General features: G+C 41.5%; 1 protein-coding gene across 3 annotated transcripts in view; it reads right to left on the bottom strand.

Moving 5' to 3' along the window:
- Positions 1-467: 467 nt before the first annotated feature.
- LOC109036906 (uncharacterized) overlaps positions 468-27715 on the bottom strand; it is a 359096-nt gene continuing 331848 nt past the window's right edge. For all 3 annotated transcript variants that reach the window (XM_019051326.2, XM_072305545.1, XM_019051327.2), the window contains 2 exons: positions 20842-20976; positions 468-6721 (listed from right to left, as the gene is read on the bottom strand). In XM_019051326.2, the coding sequence (XP_018906871.2) occupies positions 6650-6721; positions 20842-20976 (207 nt within the window). In that variant the 3' untranslated portion in view covers positions 468-6649. The remainder of the gene's footprint in view (positions 6722-20841; positions 20977-27715) is intronic.

The raw sequence follows: 27715 nt of genomic DNA, 5'->3' as shown, positions 1-27715 counted from the left end.
GGGTAAAATTATCAGCCAAAATGTAAGTGCTACTTCAACGATGGGCGTGGTTAATTCAACCACAATATAAAATGTTAAAATGTGAAATTACGAACACAATATTTGCTGATTGATAGGATAACCATTTTTCCGTGTGCTCAGGCTAACCACGGAGCTCCAAGCTGGAGCTAGTAGATTCATTCTGCTGACCCTTCCTTGAGAGGCAAAATTTTTCGCTTTTAGCTCCCCCAGTATTTTTTCCCTCAAATTATTTCCCGGTCTTGCATTTTTTTTTGTCACTTCGTCGAGTTTCTATTATTATTTTAGTTTTCATCGCTCTGTATTCCGTGGAGCTTCTCCCAACCTCCCCCCCCCCCAATTCAGTGTTTTTCATGTTTCTTCCCTTCGCCTTTACAGAGTCCTTATTTTTACACTAAGCAATACAGCTGTGGTCGGGGGATAAAGAGGTAATAAATGAAACAACTGAGAATTTTAACTCCTAATGTATATTTTACAGCAAATAACGTTAAGCACATGTTCAATACTTGAATTCAATCATTACTTCTAAAAAAACCTCCTCATCTTGTTAATTAAGCTACAAAATTTTAAAAAAAACACGGAGGTATGCCGGAATATACAAATTTGATCTTGCAAGGCATAATCAGAAGTTTGATACCACGTATTGTTATCAGAGATATCATCTGTTATGGGTAAATCTACTACCCTCATCGGTTTCAGGACATCCCGGCAACGATTTTTTGTCCGCGCACCTGTTTTGTCTAGTAGTTTACGTCCACGCAGAAAATAAAAGTTGTGTTGAAATAAACTATACAAAAATGAATAAAAATGGGAGAAAAACCAAGAGGCACGCATTCATTAGTTTTAACCCGTATGACTATGTAAATCGATCTTTTAGAGTTAAATACTTCCGATTTCGGGCGTTTGGTTGCGCGAACACCGCGCTGATGCATAGTAAAAGCACAAAATATAAAAGCAAACATTTAAGTGCTTTGGGAATCATTAAATTTGACACAGAACCACCGTAATATTTACAAAACACATTTTATATTTTCCTCAAATACAATTTTTTTTTTCATAAATTTAAATGAGAAAAATCCATTTAGAGTGTGCAAAAATTTCAAAATCATGCACTGAAAAACACCGACTCCGCGATTTTAAATATTACGAGCCATAACACAGAGCGGAGCGGCGTGCTACCGGCGCGAAACGCGCACTAACGCCTACAAACCTAAGGGGATACTTTACGCATTGCGCAATGTTTGAAGTATCCCCTCAGGTTTGTAGGCGCCATTGCGCGTTGAGAGATGGCCCGCCGCCCGCCGCGCCGCAGCGTGCCACGGCGCGGCGCCTTAAGCAACTATTTCACAACGGAGGTGTTGCACAGTATGAAACGAAATTGAAGGCGCTCCAACATTTTAAGAATGATAGGCATCCTTTAAGAGTACGAAGCTTTCCTCGAAAAATAAATTAAGGTACTACGGCACGAACTCCCCTGCCGAAAAAACGCTTGGACATAAACTTCTAGAAGAACCAGGTGTGCGGACAAAAAATCGTTGTCGAAATGTCCTTCAACCCCCTCATCTCAAATAGTTAAAAATCAAAGGCATAAAAAAAGGTCCGGTTTGGTATGCCTGAAGGACCCTGGTCCACGGAAAGAACTATTGGCATTACCTTGTTTCTCATGAAATTTTACATGGGATTAAATATCGCAAGATACAAGAACTTCATTTATAGTTTGACGACGACTTTTGGCGCTGCTTCGAAATCAGCTCATTTCAAATTTCCGATGTCACTAATTAATAGTTACCAGAATTTCGGCTCCGAACCTCGAATCAGTGTTCGTGAGACTTACGAATAGTCACCAGCATCGCGAACTAGAAATCTATATTTTTTACCTCAACTCTGTTTCTTCGCAATTTTTTAACAGTTCAAGCTTAGGCACTCTAGCCTAACGCGTACTGTGCCTAATTCAGTCCTATACAGCGATAACGTCGTGAGGGTTGAAATTCAAGGCGTCCTACAAGCTTCGTGAAAATTAACGGCTAGTGGAAACAATTTCGGGAAATTATAACTAATGCAACTTTACAGGCCAGTAGCATGATTTAAAGCTACTTCATAAATACATCTTAAGCTCAACAAAATACGAGGTAAATGAAACTTAACATTAACGCACCTTACGCGGTAAGCTGTACAGATTAAATGAAATCAGAAGGTCAAAGAAAAAGAAAACAACATGATATGTAATTTTTTAATTTTGATGTTCGGAGCTCAATGAACTCAAGTGAAAGGGTTCGACCGATGACGGTGTTCTTGCGTACCTATTCGTGACCAGAGCGGGTCGACCCTTCGTGAATAACAAATGTCATGGTGGAAATATACCTGCAAGCTCTAAAATGGCCGCTCGACTGTACAGAGAATGAATCACTAGACAGAGTATAAATTTAACATGACAATGCATGCCGTTTACTCATCTAATTTTCACGGTGAATATGTCGAAGGCAACTAGTAAAATCAGGAATTTTGTCAAATGACTAGGCGAATGGTCAAATATTCTAACTTACAAAAATATTTCAGTTTCTTCTCCTAATTACAGATAAAAAAATTCATTACGCCTGAAAGAATGAATTTTCTGTAAAAACGTGCATCATGCAAAAGTATTCAGAATGAGTTTTAGCTCCCAAACGAATCTTTGTCCTGATATCTTCAACATGTCTCAAAATACAATATTTTTAAAATTATAATACATGTAAAGCTGTTGTAGAGGAAGAAGGAAGAAGAGTTCATTAATTTTATGATTTATGTTTCCCAAAATTTTGAAATTCGTAAGCTCTTTGCCATAAATTGACAAAATTCCGTAATTCGTCAAAATTTGACTACTTACTAGACAGTTGAAACACAGCCAGTTGAAATGCCTGATTTAACTAATCGCCTGTGACAGATACGCAACAACAAGTGTTGCCAAATTCAACTCAAATGCAAGTAAAGCTTTATGAATTTAATGGTTCAAACTTCCGACCTCATAAAAACTGAAGTCTAATTATGTCACAGAGGGCACCCAGTGTGTGTTACAGTATAAAATAACTTTCACTCAGTGCTGAAGTTTCCTCGACAATTTAAGAAACAATTACAGACTTTGCATCGTCATAGGCGAGGAGTCGTGCTTGTGCAACTTAACTTCACATCGAAGGATGAGTTTTTTTCCAAGACCTACTTCTGTAAAGTTATTTTTCCTTCCTCCTCTTCGATATCCCGCGCCGTTTCATCCACGGGACAGGGCCGGATTCAGGAGGTTGCTTCATGGCAGCAAATTTTGAATTTTTTTTTATATGTAGGTTTAAAAAAAAATCGGTTTCAGAATAAAAATTACAAATCCGAAAAGGCGACAAAATCTCACATTTCCTGAGAGGATAGTAATTTCTAATTTTGACGTCTTTCGGTGATTGAAGAGGCAGCACCTTTAAGTAGTCGAGTTTAGAGAGAAATTAAACACGCAATTTGGCCCGGAACGGCGCAGAGCATAGCGCAATGATGACTAGGACTTGAGATAAAAAGGAAAAGCCCTCGGCACGGCGGTCGGCTTGTAACCCATATTAGCGCCTACATTACCGTATGAATACTTCAAGCATTGTGTCAAACACAGTGCGGTCAGCAGCGGTCGACGTGAAACGCATAGCGCCTACAAGACTGCATGAATACTTCACGCATTGCGCCAAATACAGTGTGGTCAGCGCGGCGCGGCGGCGGAAGTTAAATTAGTAAACCACATTTATGATTGGACAGGTTTAAATGTGAAAAACCACAAAGCCAAGGTATTATTTTGAGAATACTATGTTTTCGAATGGCAATGTCTTGCTCTTGAGTTGAATTTCGAGCTCTTCTGAATATGGCGTGCATGCTAAATGGAGAATTATCTCATGCGGCACTGTAAATATTACCGTGTTTAGTGATCCATTGAAGGGGTTTGCTAGAAAGCTACGAGTAACATATTTTCATCGCTCATTTCATACGAAGCTTCCTAACATTCTCAATTAATGAATTGATATTGCACTAAGCAAATTCATGTCAATCTAAGACTCAAGAAAAATCTCATTGTTGCATCTTCTCCACATTGAAATTTTTACAATGCTTTCTTGAAACTCAAATTTACAACACAAGCACGATAGTGCAATAAATTCAGGAGTCTAGTCTGTAGTGAAGCATCGTCTCCCCGCCACCACCTGGTGCTTTTCGTACGGAAGACCACAACTTAAATCTAATGAAAACTCATGAGAGCATTTTGGCAACCTCCAAAGTGGAGTTTTAGGGAGTATTCAGTTTGGAAGAATTGCATTTTCTTAGATACGTGAAAAAGCTTTTAGAAAACTCTACCGGACACAGTCCAGCGTGGAGGACATGTTGTATTTTTGGGGGGCCGCACTTCTGCGGCTGCATAACGTTTCCGCACAACTTTTTTCCAAATTTCATTTATGCACAATTATACCAATAACGTTTATTACGCACACTGCACTATTTGGCAACACTTCGATGTTCAACTCTCTCGACTTACAAAAACCAGGTGAAACCAAATATGGCTCCTCCATCACACATGACTCCGATTATGCTGAGGTATTTGCCATGGAAAAGTGCCCTAGATCTGAACGCACAAACCAACAATTAAGGTGATTCGATGGACGCCATATTTTGTGTCAGAACGGCATGCGATATATCGCATCAATTGGTTCCATTTTTTCAGCTTCTCGTCATTTTTCTCCAACTTTGAAATCGCAATTCTGTTGTCAGGAGACTAAAGCACTCACTTACCAATTTTATCAAAGAAATTCAACGTATTAAAGGCGTGGTTTTTTCAGAGAGAAAATATCGTATTAGAGTGCAGTTTCGATATCAGTAACGAATGCTATGTTTTCTCTTTGAAAAAACCACGCCTTTATAACGTTGATTTTCTTTGTTAAAATTGGTAAGTGAGTGCTTTAGACTCCTGACAACAGAATTGCGATTTCAAAATAGGAGAAAAATGACGAGTAGCTGAAAAAATGGAACCAACTGATGCGATGTATCGCATGCCGTTTTGACACAAAATATGGCGTCCATCAAATCACCTTAACCAAAAATTATGTTGATGGAGAACACAGCCCTGAATCCATAGATGAAAGTGACAGTATATCTTTTCCCTGCAGAAGTGACTTTTTCGTAAGTTATTTATTTTTTTCTTATTTTGCTCATCATTTCCTTTAACTCACGTATTTTCCGTGTGCGACAGCGTTGCCTAATAGTGCAGTGTGTGGAAACGTTATCGGTAAAACTGTGCGTAAATGATATTTTGAGAAAGTTGTGTTGAAACAATATGGGCTGGAAAAGTGTGCGGAAAAGTTATGCTGGAATTTATCCACGACAATAATCCGACTGTACTGTCGTCCGACGCAAAAACGCCGTAACTCCATTTCAGATGCGTCACATCTTACTCCGACAAAATTCTCCACAGCACGAAAGGCTGCAAACATCCATCCTTTGCAATTTCGGAATGACTTTGTTATACTGTTGGCAAGTTAAAATGAAAATACGGAGCATGGAGTGGCCAGGTTATCTTGTAACGTAGCGCTTCGTCTGAAAAAGGATTTTTTTTAAAATCTGGAATGGATTTATACGGGGTTTTCGCGTTGGACGGTAGTTTAAAACAACCTCACAATAATCTCCCTTTATGAAATGTTCGCTACCTCTTACATTACACTAGTCTCCAAGCTGATCTTTTTTAAAAACAATGGACCACTAGACAAGGTACGAATTTGAGCATTCTGATACCTGTTTTTTAACCGAAATTTCACGTAAAACACGATGCGCACAACAAAAATTACCGAAATCAACTCCTTACGAAGATATTTAATGATTCCTGATGCGTGAATTCAAACCACCCGCTCTATAAAACTCAATGCTCTACGTGATTCACATCGCGCGTTGAATATTATCGTGACAGTCTCTGCGATATGAAAATCTGGCAACCACAATTTTGACGCTTTGGCTCAGCTATAGCAAATTACTTATAATTTGAACAACACACGGTGGGAAATGAACAGTGCTCGATCGAGAGGCTTGCTGAAACTGTTCTAGTGCGCGATTTGACTCACGTAGAGCTTTGAGTTTCTTGTGAGCGGGCAGTTCAAAATCCGCGTAACCAATGTGAAATAAAAAGGTTAATATCTTCGTCAGGAGTTAGTTTCAGTAATTTTAGTTGCGCGAATCGTATTCTACGTGAAATTCTGATTAAGAAACATGTATCAGAATGCTTGAATTCGTGCCTTGTCTAGTGGTCCATTCCCTTCATGTGTTTATTTTTCCCCTTCTTTTTTGGTCATCGCGTTCTTCAGAAACGCCGCTGAGGAATGAATGAGCGGTACTCTTGATGCTTGCGTGGTCCACAACATTGCAACTCGCGGGTCATCATCAGTGGCGTGGCGTGAATAATCGACTATCGATATCTCGCCATTTGAAGCTATGGTAAAGAATCGATTACTAAGGTGTTCGCTGCGAACACCCTGCTAATCGATCTTTTTTCATAGGTTTAAATGGCATAACAAACGATGTATCGCAATTCACGCCACTCCATTGGTCATCATCGTGGCCGGAGGACCCGGAGTAGTCCGGAGATCTCGAGGTCTTAAGATTCGCCGTTTGTCAAGACGTGCAGGAGAGACGCATCATTCTTTTCGGAAGGCTCACCTAGCGAGTCCTGAAACAAACGAATAAAAGTCAATCGATCAGCGTCAGTTGAAACTTCATGGGAAGCAGAGGGAATATATACCAGAGACCTTGCACCAAGAATCTAAAAAATCAAATCGGGCGGGCCTGAAGTTGAACTCAGGGTTCATTCAGAGGCATATTATCCCTTTTTTGTGTAGTTTATAATCAGGAACAGATTTTCTGTAATAATGGAGATGTTGCATGTGTGAGGAATTTGCGATTGGCTGTTGACTTTTACTAGGGGGCCCTGCCCCCTGACCGCCACGCGGTCCAACTCCCGGGAGGGCGCCTCGCGCCCTCAGGCCCGCTTCGCGGGCCCTTTACGTATATGTATAGGCAAAAATTTTCTTCCATTTTAATACACCATTTTTTGTTCGAGCTGCATCGATTTCAAAATTGTTGACGTAACACTCAGATTTGTAAATGATGAGGAATAGCTGGATGTACATATACGTTGGACCTTGAACCTTGAACCCTGAGCGATGCACCGTTCCTCAACGCTTCGAATGAGGAGCTCTTCTCGAGCTTTTCCATTGTTTTATTGTTTATTCGAGTCACTCATGTAGAATCCCACATCTTGACGTTTCTAGCGGAAACGACATATCTCTCACGCTATTAACATTGGACTTAAGTGACATGAGCTTTAAAAGCTCTACAACATTAAAAGTTCGGGGTTTCATAATGTTTTGCACATCTACATCTACTACAGATGACATACATGGAAAGATCATCCTTATCGGTCCGGCAGTTCGTCAGAAATAGTGCTTCCAAGATTTTGCTTGTAGCTGTATAATATAGATGTGAAAGTTCGCGAGAAACTCGATGGTGCTACTGGTTTTCTCTGAAATCAACTCCCAAGCTCAAAAAAAGCTCTCAAGTTGAGGCCTAAATGGAGGGGATATCCCACGCTGTCCCTGAGAGTCCACGTCTGCATCAAGACAAACTCTCCATGCAAAGATAGGGAGTTAATACATTGACAGGGCTGCCACTTTATTTGGGAACTCCAAAACTGAAAACACAGCAACCCTGCTAATGTACTTGCTCCCTATCTTTGCATGGAGGGTTTGTCTTGATGACAGGGCTGCCACTTTATTTTGGGACTCCAAAACTGAAAACACAGCAACCCTGCTAATGTACTTGCTCCCTATCTTTGCATGGAGGGTTTGTCTTGATGTAGAGGTGGACTCTCAGGGTTCGGTGGGATATCCCCTCCATTTTGGCCTCATTTTGAGAGCTCTTTTTGAGCTTGGGAGTTTATTTCAGAGAAAACCAGTGGCGCCATCGTGTTTCTCACGAACTTTTACATAAGAATCAACAGTCAAGTCGCGGCTATAGTTCAGTATCTATGGACCATTCCCGAAAATAACCTTAACCCCCCTTCTCCTGACGCACATTCGGGAAAAGTGAGAGGGAGTGGGGTTCCGGGTAGGGACACACTTTAAAAAAACCCAGAAATCTCAAAAAGGAACCTCCAACAATCGAAGAGTTCCGAAAAATCAGCGGCTCATTTACTGAACTGTCAAGGCAGTTCAGAATATGGACCGTGCCAATAGAGGTGCAGACGGGCCTCTCCTGCTGACGCCAGGCAGGTTGCTCGTCCGCTGACACCACCCGATATCACGCGCGGACGCGGAGCAGCTGTTCTAGAGCGGGAAATTCAAAATTGACAGCTTACCTTCATGTCAAAAAAGTTCAGGGGCTTATATCTACTCATACAAGAGACAGCGTAACTTCCAAGCGAATTCTTTTAATAGCTTCTCCTTCAGTTTTTTAAGTGGATCAATTGCAATGCACCAATTACATCAGATTGGCCACTTGTAACCAACATTTTTTATTGATTAACTCTGCTTCTGAGCATTATTTTGCGTAATCTTTAGGGTTGTCTGTTGACCTGTGTTGTTGTGATGGAACAGATTTTAATAGTATGAAAATGATATTTGTGGATATTGGGGAAGAATTATGCCAGTACGTGTGTGACAGGGCGAAAGATCTTTTATATCATCAATTGTTCCTCTCGAAGATTAATTGCAAGAGACCAGTCATTTTAGTGATCTGAACATTGATTTCTTCAACCTTAAAATCATTCTTGATCTTGGTAATATTATGACTTTGATGTCTTGTTAAACTCATATTTACTCATTTTACCGAGGCTTCACGTTTCCCCTCCTACACTGCCGGGTTATCGGGGTTGTACACCTTCACTACTTCATTGAGGAGCGCCGTAAATGGGTCCTTTTTCATTTTCCGCTGCTCGAATCGCCAAAGGTATTCGCACAAGTGATCCGCGAGATTTTCAGGCTTTACTCCTCCGCGTGCGAGGCGGCGCCTGAACGGCCTCCTTTTGGGACTCTATAGTGTTCGTGTGGATTCCTGAGGGTGTCACGAAATAATGTTTTTGTTCCACTACCTCGTGAATGTAGCCGTCATGCTGAAGGAACGCGTCTGCCGCCCAGCCGTCTGTATTCACTGTAGTTCCCTTTAACACGTGTTTATTAAAAAATTTCCGGAAGGTTTTCTCGTCTCTCTTATACATATGAGTCGTTACAGCGCTCTTTGGCGCTTTACGACGCCTAATCGCCACGAAGCTCGGTCTTCCCACAGGTCATCAGGGAGTTGATACTCCTTCATCTCGTTTAACACCCCCTTTCGCCAACCTCTCACTGGGCGTCCCCTACGTTTCCTCCCAGGAGGAACCCAATCAAGCATCTTTTTTGGCAGCCTCTCTTCCGTCATCCTATTGACATGACCGTACCAGACAAGTTGTTTGGTCATGATGTCGAACACGATGTCATTTTCGACTTCCATTATCTGACGTACTCTATCATTACGGATCCGATCTCTCCTATAAATTCCTGCCGACCCTCTCCAGAAATCCATCTCCGTTGCTCTTAGCATATCCTGCGTCCGTTTCTTCAGCTGCCAAACTTCACATCCATATGTTAATATACTTTCAACTACAGCGTTGTATATCCTCCTCTTGTTATCTTTGGAAATCCGCTGATCCCAGAGGATTCCATTTAACATCGCTATAGCCTTCCTTGCTAAGGTATTCCTTTCCCTGATAGCTTGATCCGTCCTTCCATCCTGGGTCAACTCGTCTCTCTTATTCCCAGGGCAAAGGGTATCCCGGGATAAGCATGTCAAAATGCCCTTGTGAATGGATTTTTATTTTAACCATTTTAAGTCATCAAGGGTGTCCTAAAACTTAGGTTTTGGGGGATTTTAGCCCCCCAACCCCCTCCGCCCCCCCTCAGACCCCCAAAAACCGCTTTTTTGGGCTATTTTTGACTATGCTAACGTCATTTCCTCATAACTTTCGTAATTTTCGATAGAATTGAACCAAAATTTGTCAGAATCTACATCAATTAGCTTAGTTTTTGTAGAAAAAAAATTCATTATCATCGGATAATATTTTAGCCTCCAAAAAAATTCGTAAAATTTTTGAAAAAATCATTTTTTTCCTTTTTTCGCGGCTAGGTGGCGTATGGAAACATGCACACAAACAAAAATTGTCTCTCTTCTTAATTTATACATCCAATAAGATACAGTAAAAATTTCGTGTTGATCGGAGTGGTGCGCCATACTTAAAAACGCAATTTTCTAACCTCAAAACGGCCTAAATGCCACCATTAGCCTCCTTTGATGACTAGGCGTGGAGAAATGTAGAGAGAAATATCCGGTTTTATCGTCTCACCTCTTAAGTGATCCACTTAAGTACCTTGAGTCAAAATTTCGAGTCGATCAGAGTGGTGCGCAACACCCAAGCACGCAATTTTCTAACCTCAAAACGCCGAAATTGCCCATTTCGGCACCCATTATCACTCCGTGTGAAAAAGTAAGAAGAGGTACATCCGATATTATTGTCCTACCTCATAAATTGGGCACTTAAGTGCATTTAGTCAAAATTTCGTGTCGATCAGAGTGGTGCGCAACACCAAAGCACGCAATTTTCTATCCTCAAAACGGCCAAAATGCCTATTTCAGCACCCATTATCACTCCGTGTAAAAAAAATAGAGGTGGGTGCATTCGATTTTATAGTCCTACCTCATGAATTAGACACTTGAGTACCTCGAGTCAAAATTTCGTGTTGATCAGAGTGATGCGCAACACCCGAACACGCCGCTTTCTGACCTGAAACCTCCCAAAATTCCCATTTTGGCATTCATTATCACTGTATGTCAGCCAAGATCCCGCTTGAAAATTGCATGATGCACATTTCAAAGTTTATTTTGGCACCCTGCCGCGTAGCAGACCCGGTCACTCAGGGAAACCTCTAAACTCCTAGGATATATATGACGGTAGGGAGGCTCGCTCATCCCCCACGAAGAAGCGTTCCCTCGTCCAAACTTCCATAATACGTAGCGGTGCAATGAGTGCTGGCAAATTCAAGTCAATCTGTCACGTAATACTTAGGCCAATTAGTCGAATTTAACGCTTAAATAGCCGAACTTAACGGATTACAGTAGACGTATTTACCGTAATAAAGTCGTATTTACCGTAATATAGTCGTATTTACCGTGGTCTAGCATTGGCATCAGTATACCCTTTAGCTCGCCCAGAGGGATTCCCTTCATGAATCCCCAGCACTCATTGCACCGCTACGTATTATGGAAGTTTGGACGAGGGAACGCTTCTTCGTGGGGGATGAGCGAGCCTCCCTACCGTCATATATATCCTAGGAGTTTAGAGGTTTCCCTGAGTGACCGGGTCTGCTACGCGGCAGGGTGCCAAAATAAACTTTGAAATGTGCATCATGCAATTTTCAAGCGGGATCTTGGCTGACATACAGTGATAATGAATGCCAAAATGGGAATTTTGGGAGGTTTCAGGTCAGAAAGCGGCGTGTTCGGGTGTTGCGCATCACTCTGATCAACACGAAATTTTGACTCGAGGTACTCAAGTGTCTAATTCATGAGGTAGGACTATAAAATCGAATGCACCCACCTCTATTTTTTTTACACGGAGTGATAATGGGTGCTGAAAATAGGCATTTTGGCCGTTTTGAGGATAGAAAATTGCGTGCTTTGGTGTTGCGCACCACTCTGATCGACACGAAATTTTGACTAAATGCACTTAAGTGCCCAATTTATGAGGTAGGACAATAATATCGGATGTACCTCTTCTTACTTTTTCACACGGAGTGATAATGGGTGCCGAAATGGGCAATTTCGGCGTTTTGAGGTTAGAAAATTGCGTGCTTGGGTGTTGCGCACCACTCTGATCGACTCGAAATTTTGACTCAAGGTACTTAAGTGGATCACTTAAGAGGTGAGACGATAAAACCGGATATTTCTCTCTACATTTCTCCACGCCTAGTCATCAAAGGAGGCTAATGGTGGCATTTAGGCCGTTTTGAGGTTAGAAAATTGCGTTTTTAAGTATGGCGCACCACTCCGATCAACACGAAATTTTTTACTGTATCTTATTGGATGTATAAATTAAGAAGAGAGACAATTTTTGTTTGTGTGCATGTTTCCATACGCCACCTAGCGCGAAAAAAGGAAAAAAATGATTTTTTCAAAAATTTTACGAATTTTTTTGGAGGCTAAAATATTATCCGATGATAATGAATTTTTTTCTACAAAAACTAAGCTAATTGATGTAGATTCTGACAAATTTTGGTTCAATTCTATCGAAAATTACGAAAGTTATGAGGAAATGACGTTAGCATAGTCAAAAATAGCCCAAAAAGCGGTTTTTGGGGGTCTGAGGGGGGGCGGAGGGGTTGGGGGGCTAAAATCCCCCAAAATCTAAGTTTTAGGACACCCTTGATGACTTAAAATGGTTAAAATAAAAATCCATTCACAAGGGCATTTTGACATGCTTATCCCGGGATACCCTTTCCAAACGAAAGTCTTTGGTGTCCCGATCAATCACACCCCACACCCAACTTCCTTCTATACCACTCGACCGCGATGATGTTTCCTTCTTCCGAGTTTCATTTCGTCCGCTTCAACTACATGTCCGTCTCCTCCGATAGGGCCGTCATTCTCGTAATCGCGGTCGAGGGCTAAAGTGCACACTTCCCTACAATAAGTGTACCAGTCCGACACCGTTGCTCGACCTAGGATGTATTTATTTATTTATTTATTTATTTATTCAATTAAGTACATACAAAGCTGTTGAGACTGCTTATGGTACGTGTCAGGTGTTGTCCTCAATACACTTAATTTAAACACATGTACAATAAAATTTACAACAATAATAGGTTAGTTTTCAATTGTCGAGTGTTTAACAGCTATATACATAAATTCCTCAGAGACAATCTTCACTCAGACATCTCTGTATTTCGCTATCACCTAGAAACTCATTTTGTCGAGTATTTTACAGTTTTATACAGAAATTCCTCAGAGACAATCTTCACTCAGACATCTCCGTATTTAGCTATCACCTAGAAACTCATTTATGTAGTAGAACGCTATTTCTAGGCAGAATTTTTTAAGAATTTTAAGGAATACATTTGGATGGTCATTTTTAAATGATAGTTTTAGTGAAAGTGGTTTATGCGGATCATCTTCGCTCTAGATGATATATGCCGGTATCATCTGCGCTCAGACCTGCTTCCACATTTCACGCGCGAAACAATACACTATTATGAGCACTTTCCGAAAGTCGATCTTACAACCCTCGAACCAAGTTTTCTTTATGCGCGAATTGCGGGTGTCTCCTTTCATTTCGTGCTTTTTTCGGCACCGAAACTCGCCAATAAATGTTCGCGAAAAATCTAAAGTCATTACACTCCCGCACAATTGACACGATTTCGTGGCTGGAATTAGTCCCCCAGATTAACAGAAACTCCCGAAGTCCACCGTCTGACCTGATCTCGTTCGCGAGCTGGTACAGGCTTATCGTTGGTTTCCTGCTTCTCGTTTCCACAGTGTCTAAAAAACTTATTTCAACGGGGACGCTAGTTGGTGGTTCGCACTCCGTTACCGATTTCCTTTCGCCACAACCACTTGTTGACGCGATTGGCACCTCTTCCCCACAATCACTCGCGACTTTCCTCTTCTCACGTTCCAAGTCCATCTTCCGCTTTTTTTTTTTTAAAGCGACCTTTATTGTCAGATAAGCAAGCAGGGTTAGTACATGGGAGTTAACCTAGCATATTGTACCTTGGTGTCTTGAACTTGATTGCGGAGTACCCAACGAGTGCGGCAGCTGGGATGTACACGTAAGGATGAAGAAAGGAAGACAAGAACGTCACTAAACTAAAACCTTCCTCGGACATGGACGTGCAAATGACACAAACAATCCTGCAAAAGAACGAAGCGTCGAACGGTGGAAAGTGAAATCTGATATTTACCTTCGCTTCAACAAAGAGCCGAGTGAACACGTTCGTCTTCGCGCGCTCCGTGACTCTCCCGCTGTCAAGTTTCGCCACTTATGTAGTGTTTTTCGCGCACCGAAAATGAATCCGGATTCGCCCGGACTTGTGAAGTGCATTCATGAACAACTTGTCCACCTATGCAATCTTTGCGAAATTAATAGACATAATATTTTCCGCAAAAAGTTTTGGTGTATTCGTCGAACTCAATTTAAATTGTGCAAAACTTGTGCAAATATTCCTATCTTTCCCCCGAACGTGATTTTGGATTTCCTCCTCTGAAACCAAAAGGGGCAGTGCAAGATAAAAACGTTCGTGCCGCTGGACCTCTCCCAAAAACATTAAAGAAAAAAGACAATGTTAAATTCTTAATTTGCGAACACAATAGAAACACTTACCTCTGCAAAGATTGTAGTACTTTGGCGGCCATAGACTACAAGTGCGTCCACAAAAAATTCCCCTCTAAATGCACTAAATGCAAAAATTTACCTTTTAGCCCTTGTGACCTTGAAGATCCAGAGAACCTGACTGACTCATCCTCATCGGACGACCAGGAGGACTCTGATACTGGAGCAATGGAAATTGAAGCACAGTGTAGCACTCAAGAAGGCCAAGATCTTAGCAATTCCAGTTTCAAACTGTGAAGAATAAACGCAAGAGGGGCATTCATCCTACCTCTCTTACTAATTCTCCAACAAAGGTTTCACCTAAGAAGGCATCGCACGAGGATAATAATCCTAAACCTGTAAATTTACAGAAGCTTCTGCCAAGAACATTTTATTGGAAGAAGCCTCCGTTCTTTGTCAAATTGCCACTAATCGTCCGGAAGACTCCCAGAAATCGTATGGATGATTAAAAATCGACTGATTTTATTTCCATTACATATAAAGGGTATTTTTCATTTTCATGCTAGGTTATTGTTAGGCAAGACAGCCGTAAGTGATCTATCTTCTGCATGCTTTCGTGGTTGCGTTTTGGACGCACAACAAACACATTTTCAGGTTAGAAATTGGCAGAAGAGGGCGGCACTTTACTGGAAAGCACTGTTCTCATTGGCTCTCATGCATCTACGGCTGTCTTGAAAAAAAGACTGTGTCATTTTTTGTGCACTTACGGCTTTTACATACGTCTCGTTTTCATTAAATTAGGATGAATTTTGCTGTTTTAGCTGTCTCAGTAATTTCATCTAAAAGAGTTTAGACGAATTTTGAAGAAAACTCGATTTCGAAAATTTTGCACTTATGGCTCTCCTCGCTATCACGGCAGATATGTACTCCTATGGCGGTTCAGTACGTGGACCGCTCATTGTTTTCTTCGCCATCTCCGTCTTTGCATTAACGGTCCATTTACTGAACTGCCTAAGAGGTTCATCTTGTGGACCGCTAATTTTCTTCATTATTTCGTCGTAAAATTAGTGTGCACCCACCCGGGACCCTCTCCCTTGTCCCGAATGTGCGTCAGGTGGGTGGGGATATAGGTTATGTTCGGGAACGTTCCATATACTGAACTATTTCCTCACACATGCAACATCTCCATTGCCCCTGTCCAAGGAATGGCTAATCATGAAGTTGTCCGCATCTTTCCATGATTGGAGGGTGACCTTGGTTAGGTTTTCTCCACTTAAGATTTATAATTGACTCTCTGAACTTGGTGAGTTTTTAGCATCTTATCCAACTGCATAGGATGCATTTGTGGAATCTCACCATGCATTCCTGTAACTTTGCCACATTTACAAAGTAAGAGGCTTCAATATTTTTGTTTTACAGCAGAATCTCTTTCATCTTTGCGGTTAAGGGGGAGGAGGGGGAGGGGTTGCAGTGCCATCCTCCCCTCTTTTAGATGACACTTGTTGCTGTGGAGCGGGGTTCGCCGCACCCTCTGAACTTTCTTCCATTTTCCTATGCTGCCGTGCTAAGGAAAAACGCCGCATGAACATTCGAGAGTTGCCAAATTTCCTACGATAAAACATGTATTTTTGATAACATTCATGCATATTTTTCCTTAAAATTTTCAAACATGTCAGATTAAATTGCGGACAAAATTGTCTGAAAAGTTGGGAAAACTATATTCACAATTTTCCCAATAAATGCGGCTTTTGTTGGAGGAAATTTGGCAACGCCTTGAAGGCTCATACGGTGTTCTTCCTTAGCACGGCAGTATGCTAGTCCTCTTTTCCCGGAGACGAACACGCAGGAAAAACGCAGACAATCTCGACGTCAAAAATGAACCGCGAAAAGTTTGCGCGATTCTTCAATCGCGAACTACGAACTTGTTCCTCGAGAGCGCAGCCAACGGGAAAAATAACTCACCCGCCGCCGGATACTCTCTTCGTCACTGTCCAAGTGGTGTTTGTAATTTAATCGAACGGATCGTTCGAAAAAGCGCGTAAGTGCTATGTAATCCTCGAGGCACTTACGTTGTTTTCCGAGAGGGAGTTCGGGGCCGCGAGCGGACGACATTCATCACCCGCTGGCGCACAGTGGAGCGAATCGATGGGAAAACTTTGAAACCTCGTCGATTTTCTCGTCAAATTTTCTTCGAGGAGCACCTCAGCGTATAATGTGATAAAGTACACACAAAAATTAGCAGTTTTGATACTAAGGACCTATGCTTAAGCTCTTCCTTTCACTGTAAAAAATATCCTGTAATTTGCTATCAAGACTTTGTTTTCAGGATGCTTGCAATGGAGGTATTTCTGGGCTTCCCCTCTATGAAGCACTGGAAAAAAAAACACATTAGATCTAGAGTCCAGACTCTTAAAAACATCGGCAAGAAAAAGTACTCTTGATTCAATCAGAATCTAGCTTAAATCAAGAACCAAGCCTCTTAATTTAAGCGGATTTTGTTTTGATTCAAGCAAAAATTCGATTAAATCAAGAGTATTTCTTCTTGTCAATGTTTTCAAGAGTCTGGACTCCAGATCCAATGTGTTTTTTTCCAGTGAGCGTGCCGATGCGTTTGATATCACACCCGTTATTTTTTTTTAAATTTTTTTTTGGAACCGCATGCATCTGACGTGCGCATACTCCTCTTCGCACTCTGAAAACTTGATATGCTCTTTCATAGTTTTCCTTCGTATATCCCAACTGGCCAAAAGCGAAGCTTCGTCCCGCGAATTCACTTCTTGCATTCTTGCAACACCATTGTAGGTACCTTTTGCCGGTGGCACCAATGAAGAAGCAACCCATAACAGCATATGAGAGAAACTTTAAAGTTTTCAAATTTTCTTTTGAGTTTGTCGGCATCTACGGCTTTCCTTTGGTTTCACGTTCTCAAATCGACTCGATGACTTCATAACTCTCATCAAATTTGAAAAACTTGTGAAGTGCCATTTCGGGAACACGGAAGCGGTCTGCGTCCAGACAGACGACGGGAACAGGAAGCCTCAAGCTTCGTTCCGCGAACGCTCGCACGGCGAGTTGTATCCCGTATTTTTGCAGGCGTTTTATGCGTGATTAAGTAACCGCCCGTCACTGGGCATAGTCATGACTCGATAACCTCGAATCCGCATGTTTCCCAATATATGAACTGAATTTCCAAGCAACTTTTTAATACTTTCCCGAATTTCAAATTGATGTATTACGAGACTTTCTTCAACAGAAAATGTATAATTTATTTGATCTTCCTCCTCGCCGAAGGTGTGAGTTTCAGTGAACGCTGAATTGTTCTCAGTGCAGAATCAGCTTCCTGGATGTGAATTGGACGATGGTAACGATTTATCATGACACCTGCTATGTTGTAAAACTGACTAAAATGAGCGACGTGTCGCATTATGATCATATCAGCGAAAGATTTGAACAAGGATCGGAAGTGACCTTTGCGGGATTCAACGATCCATCTCATAGTCGTAACAATACGATTTTCGTTGGCTTCTGAAGTTGTAAATTGCTCTGGATTTGGAAGAGGAGATGCGGTATTTACCAGCAAACTCCTAACTCCTAATTTGCCATCTTCTGTTTGGGGATTGTACTTTCGGGTGGCGGCTCTGAAGTCCTTCTGTTTACAGGAATCGGGTATCGTACTAGCACGGGTTCCGATTCGATATGTAGTACAGCTTCCTGTTCACGCAAGATTTTGGATTTCTGCCTATAAAGGTGATTGCAAAACATCCGAGAAACCCCTATCGACGAATATTATACCTCCGTCTCCGAGCCGGACTCTTTAACTTTCATTTGTGTCATTCACATCGTAGCATTTCAGCATTATTGATGCTGTGATCGGAGAAATATGGACCAAGGACAGCTAAAATATAGCCGTCGGGCGCTACCAAGGGTATGGTTTTTACTAGATGAGCGTGCTTGTGAAGGGAAAACATTTGTCGCAGCTCTTTAAAGTTACTTCAACACAGATAAAAATGCGTTTCATCAATAAGAAGAATCACCTGTTTTTCATTCAGCTTTCCGATTACCGCACGGTACCCTTATTTAATACGTACATAATAAATACAACAAATACATTACTTAAATATAAATACTTTTAAATAAATACAATGGACACAACATAATGGACCTGTTGCATGCAAGATATTGATGCTTCGCTGACAAAAGGGCGTAACGTCACTTCTTGAACTTTCCTTAGTGTCATTCGCGCTGTAGCATTTCAGCATTATTCCTGCTGTGATCGGAGAAACATGGACCAACGATAGCTAAAATATAGTCGTCGACAACCAAAAGCATGGTTTTTTACCAGATGAGGGTGCTCGTGAAGGGAAAAACGTTTGTCGCAGATCTCTGAAATTACTACATTTACTCAGATAAGAGTGAGTTTCATCGATAATAAGAATCACCTGTTTTTCGACCAGCTCTCCAATTATTACTGCGGTACCCCTGAATATGTATCTAATAAATATAAAAAATAAATTAATTCAATAACTTTACCTCTAAATAAATACTAAATGAGCGTGCTTGTAAAGGGAAAACGTATGTCGCAACTCTCTAAAGTTACAACATTTACCCACATAAGAGTGCGCTTCATCAGTGATAAGAATCACCTGTTTTTCATTCAGCTTTCCGATTACCGGGTTACCTTCAAATACGTATATAATAAATACAACAAATAATTACTTAAATAAAAATACTTCTAAATACGTACAATGGACACAACATAGTGGACCCGCAGCATGCAAGATATCGACGCTTCGCTGATAAGAGGGTGTAACTACATTTGGAGCCGAGCCCGAGAAAGAATTGTTTTTTATGGACGATTTAGTTCGTCGTCAAGTGTACTTACGTCCTTGTGTCAGGAGGGCCACAAAGTGAGTAGACTTTCATATGTGGAAGAATCGCACAGAAAAAATCACGATGAGCACAGCAAAGAAGTCTAAAATGCACTCTTGAGCGTTCAATCTATGTAGTTCATAACACGCTGTTTTCAAATTCGCAAGCAGCTCTGGAAAAAAAACACATTGGATCTAGAGTCCAGACTCTTGAAAACATTGACAAAAAAACGGACTCTTGATTCAATCAGATTTAAGCTTAAATCAAAAGGAAATCCGCTCAAATTAAGAGGCTTGGTTCTTAATTTAAGCTTAAATCTGATTGAATCAAGAGTATTTTTTCTTGTCGATGTTTTCAAGAGTCTGGACTCTAGATCCAATGTGTGTTTTTTTTTTTTTTTTTTTTTCAGTGAGGCTCTTTTTAGTGACCGGGTATCAAGTTTGCTTGAACAGGTACGCGCACCGTTACACATTTTCATTATGTATGATGTCCATCAATTCACAAGTTTAGTTTATACAGAGCCAAAAAATGTGGAGAAAGCCATCGCGAGAGATTTGACAAATGGACAGGGCCGGATTTAGGGGTGGCCACATGTGCCGCGGCCCATGGTGGCATATTTTACTATTTTTTAAATGTAGGTATAAAAAAACCGGATTCAGTAAAAAATAGCAAACAGGAAAGGGCGACGAAATTCTCTCATTTCCTAAGAGTATAGTTATTTCCAATTTTGTCGTATTTCAGTGATACAAGAGACAGCACCTTTAATTAGTCGAGTTCAGAAATAAATCAAACACGCAATTTTGCCTGGAACGGCATGGAGCAAAGCGCAACGACGAGGACTTGAGATGAAAAGGAAAAGCCCTCGTAGCGGCGGTCGGCATGTAACACATATTAGTGCCTACCAGACTGCATACATACTTCACGCATTGCGTCAAACGCAGTGCGGTTAACAGCGGTCGGCGTGGAACGCACAGCGCCTACAAGATTGTATGAGTACTTCACACATTGCGTCAAAGACAGTGCGTTCAGCAGCGGTCGGCGTGAAAAGTATATCGCCTACAAGACTGTAGGAATACTTCACGCATTGCGCCAAAGTTACGTCTGGTAGAATGTAAAATCCCGCTTTCCGATTCCATAGGGAATCACGCCCACTTATACATTATTTCCTGTGCAGCTTTGTAGAGCACAATCCATCTTTCCCACTCGTCTACAGTTCCGTTTAGAAGTTGTTCAAATGGAGGTTGAATGTTTATTTAGATTTGATTTCATTGCATCTCGCGCTAGACAACCTTGGTTACCAGCAACTGAGAAAAAAACTGTCCGCGTGCGTGGAAAGTTTCAAAAATCATTCAAAAAATCAACCCAAATTGCGCGCTGAAGAGTGTATCTTAGATTTTTTTACTATGCCCATCATGAATGGCTTCGGAGCGGCTTTTCCTGAAGCTACTCCTCCTCTTTAGGCTGTAACCCTTGCGTGCAACAGACCCATTACAAAGGACACAACATTATTCCATGTTGTGTACTTAACGCAACAAATGACACAGCACAAGTAATGTCTGCTATCGTACCGAGCTTGGAGAGCGTTGCGAGGTGATCTGCGTCGAGATGAATTTGGCGTCGCAATTTTGCGATGACGTCATCTCCTCCGCCGAAGCCTCGCCATTGGTGAGATCTGAGCTGGGAATTTTGCCGTTATTCATAGCCTGCAACAGAGACAGAAAAAAAATAATCAGTCTCATCGTCACCGAAATGGCTCATCGGAACGAAAAGTCAGGTAATAAGCTTTCTTATGCCGCAATCAGACGCTGAATTTAGCAGCTGAATGTGGAAGTCAACAGTCATCGCCCAACGGCTGAAATTTAGCAAATTCGAATTATTTTAATCCAGATGTGTATCAAATCTACTCGAAAAGTTCAGACAAATTCAAAATTGGTCCGATGGTTGCTGAGAATCCACATGCCGATGACTTCCACATTCAAGCCACATTCAGCTCCCACATTCAGCGTGTGATTGCGGTGTTACATCAAAATTCAATGGCCATCAGTGGACATCTGGTGCTTTCAGCTGATCGGGTGACGATAAACTGATTCTTATTGTAATTGAACACTGGGGAAAAAAGTCGCTTGGATCTAGAGTCTAAATCTTAAAAACATGGACAAGAAAAAATACTCTTGAAACAATTATACTTTTTGCTTGAATCAAATGGAAATCCGCCTAAATCAAAAGGCTCGGCTCTTCCATTCAAGGAAAAATCTGATTGAATCAAGAATATTTTTCTTGTCAATATTATTAAGAATCTGGACTCTAGATCCAAGGGATCTTTTTTTCCAGGGAATGATGAAGCTTAGACAAGAAAAATATAGAGGGATCCTATCGGTGGAAGCGTGTGGTTGCAATGGACCTAGGAGGTACTCTTTAGTTGGTCCATAATTTTCTCCCCTAGACTATAAGAACCACCCAAATTGACCAATAGCATCGCTCTATACTCATTATGTCCTCTTTGTTTATCACTCTGTCTATCAATTTTATCAATCAGCCCTTAGGCGATATCTACCAAAGTTCTCCATCATTTTCTCCCTTAGTCTATGAGAACCACCTAAATTGACCAATAGCATCGCTCTATACTCAATATGTCCTCTTTGTCTATCACTTTGTCTATCAATTTTAACAATCATCCCTTAGGCGATATCTGCCAAAGTTCTGGAAGAACATTCCCCTCCCCTCACTACCCACGTCACCCAGAGTCGCCGAGATTTCTGTTCGGTCCCAAGCATCTCCTTGGGACTCAGCACACTGTGTCTGTATTCTCTTTGTAAGGGCACTCATTTCAAAGCGACCAGATGAATCAACAATTTATGATATTTCGGCAACGCTGCGTTGAGATGGTTGATAGAGGGTGGGCACTTGTTTCCGTGACCCGCGGCTTTCGGATGCCACGCCCTTTTGTTTTTCGTATTCACCTACCCTTACTCCTTATCCATCCAGTTACTGGAAAAACTCAAAGACGTCACACAAAAACGGATTGCGCAGTCTTTTGAGGTACGTTAAAATTGTGTCCTCCTAACGTCGATACTACCAATTTACTACCAATCGATCAAATCATACCAATCGATACTAGCTTATGGATCTTTCTGTTTACAAGCGGGAAGCTCGAAGCATTTGACAGACACACTGAAAAGCCAAGGAGCTCCATGCATAACGTTGCAAATTTTCCATCAGACATCCATTCTAAAAGTCGAAAGCTAATGAATGATATTTCACGAGCAAATTTGTGATTCTTCCTTTCCTTATGAGAAATATTCTGCCAAAATATTGATACGCGTGTTTTTTTTTTTTTAGGTAGCATTTTCGTTACATACAACACGTATTTATTACAAATTACATTACAGTATTATTTACATTTCACAGTATCCCAGTAAGTTTAACGTAGGTTTTTTTTTTGTTCAATTGCTGCCGTTATAGGACACGGGACGGCTAGGGGTAGGGGTGAGGTGAAGTAGCCACCTGAAGTTTTAGACATGACTTAGAAATGAGAACCAACCTATCAGGGCTAAAGAATTGTCATCGCTGTGACGTAGAAATGTACATTTCTTCGCTTGCAGTGGCGTGGCGTGAAATGCGATGTAACGATTGTTATGCCATTTAAACTTATGGTAAAGAATCGATTATTAAGGTGTTCGCTGCGAACACCCTGTCTATCGATCCTTTTTCATAAGTTTAAATGCATAAAAATCGATATATCGCAATTCACGCCACGCCACTGTTCGCTTGCTGTCGCTTGCTTCCAACCTCTGTATTTTTGATACGATATTCGCGGAATATATCGATACGATTTTTCGACTCATATTTAAAAAAATATCGATATTCTGAAAATATCGGTGTAATATCCCCAACACTAAGTCTGACATAGCACTGCATCGCGTACGCAATTGATGAGGGTGAACCGAACAACAAAGTAACTCGAAGGTGGGAGCAAGGAAGAAAACTGTTGGAAGAAGAAAATTAAAGGCGGGGGGTGGAGATGAAAGAAATTGAGTGCAAATACGGCGTGTAACTACTGTCATATTTAATGGGCCTCGGCGAGGCAGTGCGGGGGAGGGAAAATTATATGCACATCTCGAGAAAAGAGGGTTGTCAGACATCTCGGATCATCTCCGACTTGCACAGCCCATGCGGTACGTTTTAAGCAAGGCTTCATACCGAAAGGAATTTTTTGGAACCGGTTGCGGTCTTGAAGACCCAAATGCTACCGTTCCGATCCAGGAATATATTCATGCAATTCCGGTTTCAAGGAATAACGAAAAAAAATGCTATAAAAAAGTTTCAAACGCAATAAATGATTTTCTTGTTTGGAATGTAGGTAAGGAAAAAGCACAACTTTCGCAAGGAAATCCTACAGGAAATGAAGCACAACTCAACACAAATTTTGTGTCGATTGTGGTACAGTTTGCGGTGAATTTAGCGAAGAAAACAATGGCGCGTTTTGAAAAATGCGTTCCTCCGTTTGCGACGATGATATTCACCCTTCGGTTTTTATTTAATTTCTCCAAGGAAACTATCTGACATTTTATCTCGAAATCGTCAACCGAAAGCTATCACTTCGTGCTTTACTTCCCGTACTGACCAAACTTTTGTATTGAAATTTCTCTCTGTGTGGGTGAACTATCCCGTGGGTGATGAATCCGTGGGCGAGTGGTCCTGCACGGAGAAAAAAATCTTTGTGCATGGGATCTGAAGTTGAGATCATATGGATCTCTGAAGTTCTCGGATCACGCATCCAAAAACTTGAGGTCCAGCTGCCGAATTTCGGGTCAGACATCTGAAGTACTTCGGTATGTACCGGAGTACTTCAGATGTGTGACCCGAACCCTTCGGTATATATCGAAGTACTTCATATGTTTGACCCGAACTTCGGCAGCTGGACCTCAAGTTTTCGGATGCGTGATCCGAAAATTTCAGAGATCCATATGACCTCAACTTCGGGCCCCATGCACGAAGTTTTTTTGTCCGCGTGGAAATAAAAAACCAAAAACGAAGCAATTTTCAACTATGCACTCTACCATCCCCGCTCTCACTTTGAAAAATCACTCGGGGAACTACGACGACAACATCGGATGCAAGATTAAAACTTATCTGCCTCCCGGCCCGAACCGGCGCTAGGCAGGCGTTCATTTCTTCATTCGGAATTTTTCGCGCTTACGGCTGGGTCACCCCTCCCCCCTTCGAAGAAAATAAAGTTGCGCGGTCCGGGATTAGTTTCCTGCCCTCGGACGGCCAGATCCTGAGGAACTGAGGAAGTCGCTCTTTTTTAACTGATTACTTGCGCGACTTTTAAGTGCACTCGCTTTATTTTCTATTTCTCTGCGCCCGCCGCCGCACAGTGGATCGAGTCCATGGGGAAGGTCGGACAAAATTTGGAAGCTTTCAAAGCTCATAACTCCGTTCATACAAAACTTTGAGGTTCTAAAAGTGGCGCCATTGGTTTCCTCGTGAAATTCTCTTCCAGAACCACCCCTCAAAACTTAAAATGTTACGAATTAAACATCAAAGTTTGAAGTTTTGGCCAAAAATTTCATGTCCGACTCCTCTCATTCACTCGATCCATTGTGCGCCGTCGGAATCTCTCCTACCTCCGCCTCCGCAACGAGGAGATTGGGAATTGGAGTTATTGTAATGCGGCTGCAACGACCATCTCGCTCTTCTGACTCAAGTGCTTCCGTTGTTCTGAATAAAAAGAAACATTTTGTCCCATCAGTGATAAAAATATTTGTGTTATTGTGTTACGTACCAGGGTGTGTACAAGACCGGAATCTCCGGAAAGTCCAGAAATACACTGGAAAAAAAACACATTGGATCTAGAGTCCAGACTCTTAAAAGCATCGACAAGAAAAAATACTCTTGATTCAATCAGATGTAAGCTTGAATCAAGAACCCAGCTTCTTAATTTGAGCGGATTTCCTTTTGATTTAAGCTTAAATCTGATTGAATCAAGAGTATTTTTTCTTGTGAATGTTTTCAAGAGTCTGGACTCTAGATCCAATGTGTTTTTTTTTCCCAGTGTAGTACTGATTTTTTGAGGGCAGTCCGGAAGAACTGAAAAAGTGCGGAAATTCCGTAGGGAAGTCCGGAATTTTTTCATTTTTTTCATCATTTTTGTCGCAATTTGAGCGAGAAATTCACATTTAAAAATTTTCGGATTTCGTCAAACGAAGGTACTGAAAAAGTACTGAATTTTTCTGTTGAGGCGGTTACTGAATTTCTTGGGAGTGTACTGAAGAAGTACTGTGAAAATACTGATTTTTGACCAGCCTGTTTTAGTAGACACCCTGCATAGGTAAGAGTCGCTTTCACAGCGCTCTATGGCATTCTGCGACGCCTAACCGCCACTAAACTCTGTCCTTCCACAACCCATCAGGGAGTTGACACTCCCTCATCTCTTCTAAAACACCCTTTCATCGGGCGTTCCCTTCGTCTCCTCCCAGGAGGAACCCAATCAAGCATCTTTGTTGACAGCTTCTTGTGTTACTTTTGGTGAATATAGGAAGTGAAACACGAACCAACACAAATTTTGTGTTTATGTTGATACAGTTCGCATTGAATCGAGCGCAGAAAACAATGAAGCGACTGGGGAAATGCTTTCGTCCAATTGCGACTTTGGTATTCACCACTCGTCAAGAAAACGAGGCGGTCTTTTCTCTTGAAATCGTCCACCGATGGCTAGGATCATTTTGTATTTTACTTCCCGTACTAACGAAACTTTTTTGTTGTCATTTCTCTGTGTGATATTGCGGATAACATCAAGTCAACTTTGTTTCTACCCTTTCGACCAATAGTCCACGTAGCACTTTTCAACGGGATTGTTCTATTAATTTCTTAGTGTTTTTTACGATTTTTGGCGATAAAATCGCTTTGAACATCAACATTTGACCGAGAATTCTTGATCATGTCGCAATTTTATCTCCATAAAATCGGAAGTTTTTCTTAATTTATCACGAGTTTTTGTTCGATAATGTTCGATAGATCATTCGATAAAATCGCAATGTTTTTGCTTTACGCGACGAAATCGTAATTTCTCATTCGATAATATTGAGTCATGTCGACGTCGATAAAATTGCAACCCCTGAGAATGGAGAGGAAAACAAGAGGACATAAGTTCCAGTGGCGTGGCGTGAATTGCGATTTATCGATTGTTATGCCATTTAAACCTATGGTAAAGAATCGATTATTAAGGTGTCCGCTACGAACACCCTGTTTATCGATCCTTTTCCATAGATTTAAATGGCCAATGAATCGCTATATCGCAAAGCACGCCACGCCACTGATAAGTTCGGTAGCTGCTGATGACATGCCAAATGGCAATTTCCGGCAGCCATCCAAAAGTGTATAGACAGTCTATAGTTATCTAGTTATAACTTACCTCTTATAATTTTACTGTTCTCTTTTTTTGTGCTATCTCTCATTCGATTTTTTGTAGTTTTATAGTGGATTTAAAAATTTGGTGGCAAAAAAAAAGTTCGGCAGGACGCTTTCCTCATGATCCAATGTCTCATAGTAGCCTACGGTTTGGGTCAATTTAACACAAAATTGTGTCAAGCAACCGAGTCCTTTGGGTTAACTTAGCACTAAAGAACCACCGAGTGACATCAAACACGGAACTTTTTAACTGTGCCGATGATCCTGAACTTGCGTCGATAAGACTGGGGGTTGTCGTCGACTCGACGGGAAAACGGGAAACGGTAAGGAGGGTGGGTGAAAGCGGGACGGTTCGAGGGAGGGGAGGAAAGTCAGGGGTGACCGAGTTGACGTTGACGTCCGAGGTGCGTTAAGTGGCGACTGCTCAATAAAAAGCTCCTGTTGAGCGTCGTTCGTCATTGTCACCCGTCAAATCACGTTTCATAAATTTCGCCATCCGCGTCGGAGCTCCCCCCCCCCCCCCCCTATCGCCACCCTTTGGGTTCAGCGGGAAGCCATGAAGAGGTCGCTAGTTAATTTTCCGTACCTAGGAAAAACGTCGCATGGACATGCCTTCATGTACAGAGGCATCATCCCTTCTCTCCTACACTGCGGCACTTTCGAGGTCATAGATCTCAACTATCTCATTGAGAAGCGCTGTGGACGGGTCTCTGTTCATTTTCCGTTGTTCGAAACGCCAAAGATATTCACGTAGATGATCGGCCAGATGTCCGGTTTCATGCCTCCTCGCGCGAGGCGGTGCCTGAACGGCCTCCACTCCGACTCCATCGTGTTAGGGTGCACTCCTGATCGTGTCACGAATGTGAGAGTTCCAATATTGCATGAATGTATCCATCGTATTTTAGGAACGCGTCTGCACCACAACAAAAAAGAAATGATAACACTTAAAAAAAGTCGCTTGGATCTAGAGTCCAAACTCTTGAAAACAATGACAAGAAAAAATACTCTTGATTCAATTGGATTTTTTCT

The sequence above is a fragment of the Bemisia tabaci genome, chromosome 10, assembly GCF_918797505.1.
Source record: "Bemisia tabaci chromosome 10, PGI_BMITA_v3".
NCBI lineage: Eukaryota > Metazoa > Arthropoda > Insecta > Hemiptera > Aleyrodidae > Bemisia > Bemisia tabaci.
This window is presented reverse-complemented; position numbering and strand designations above follow the sequence as displayed.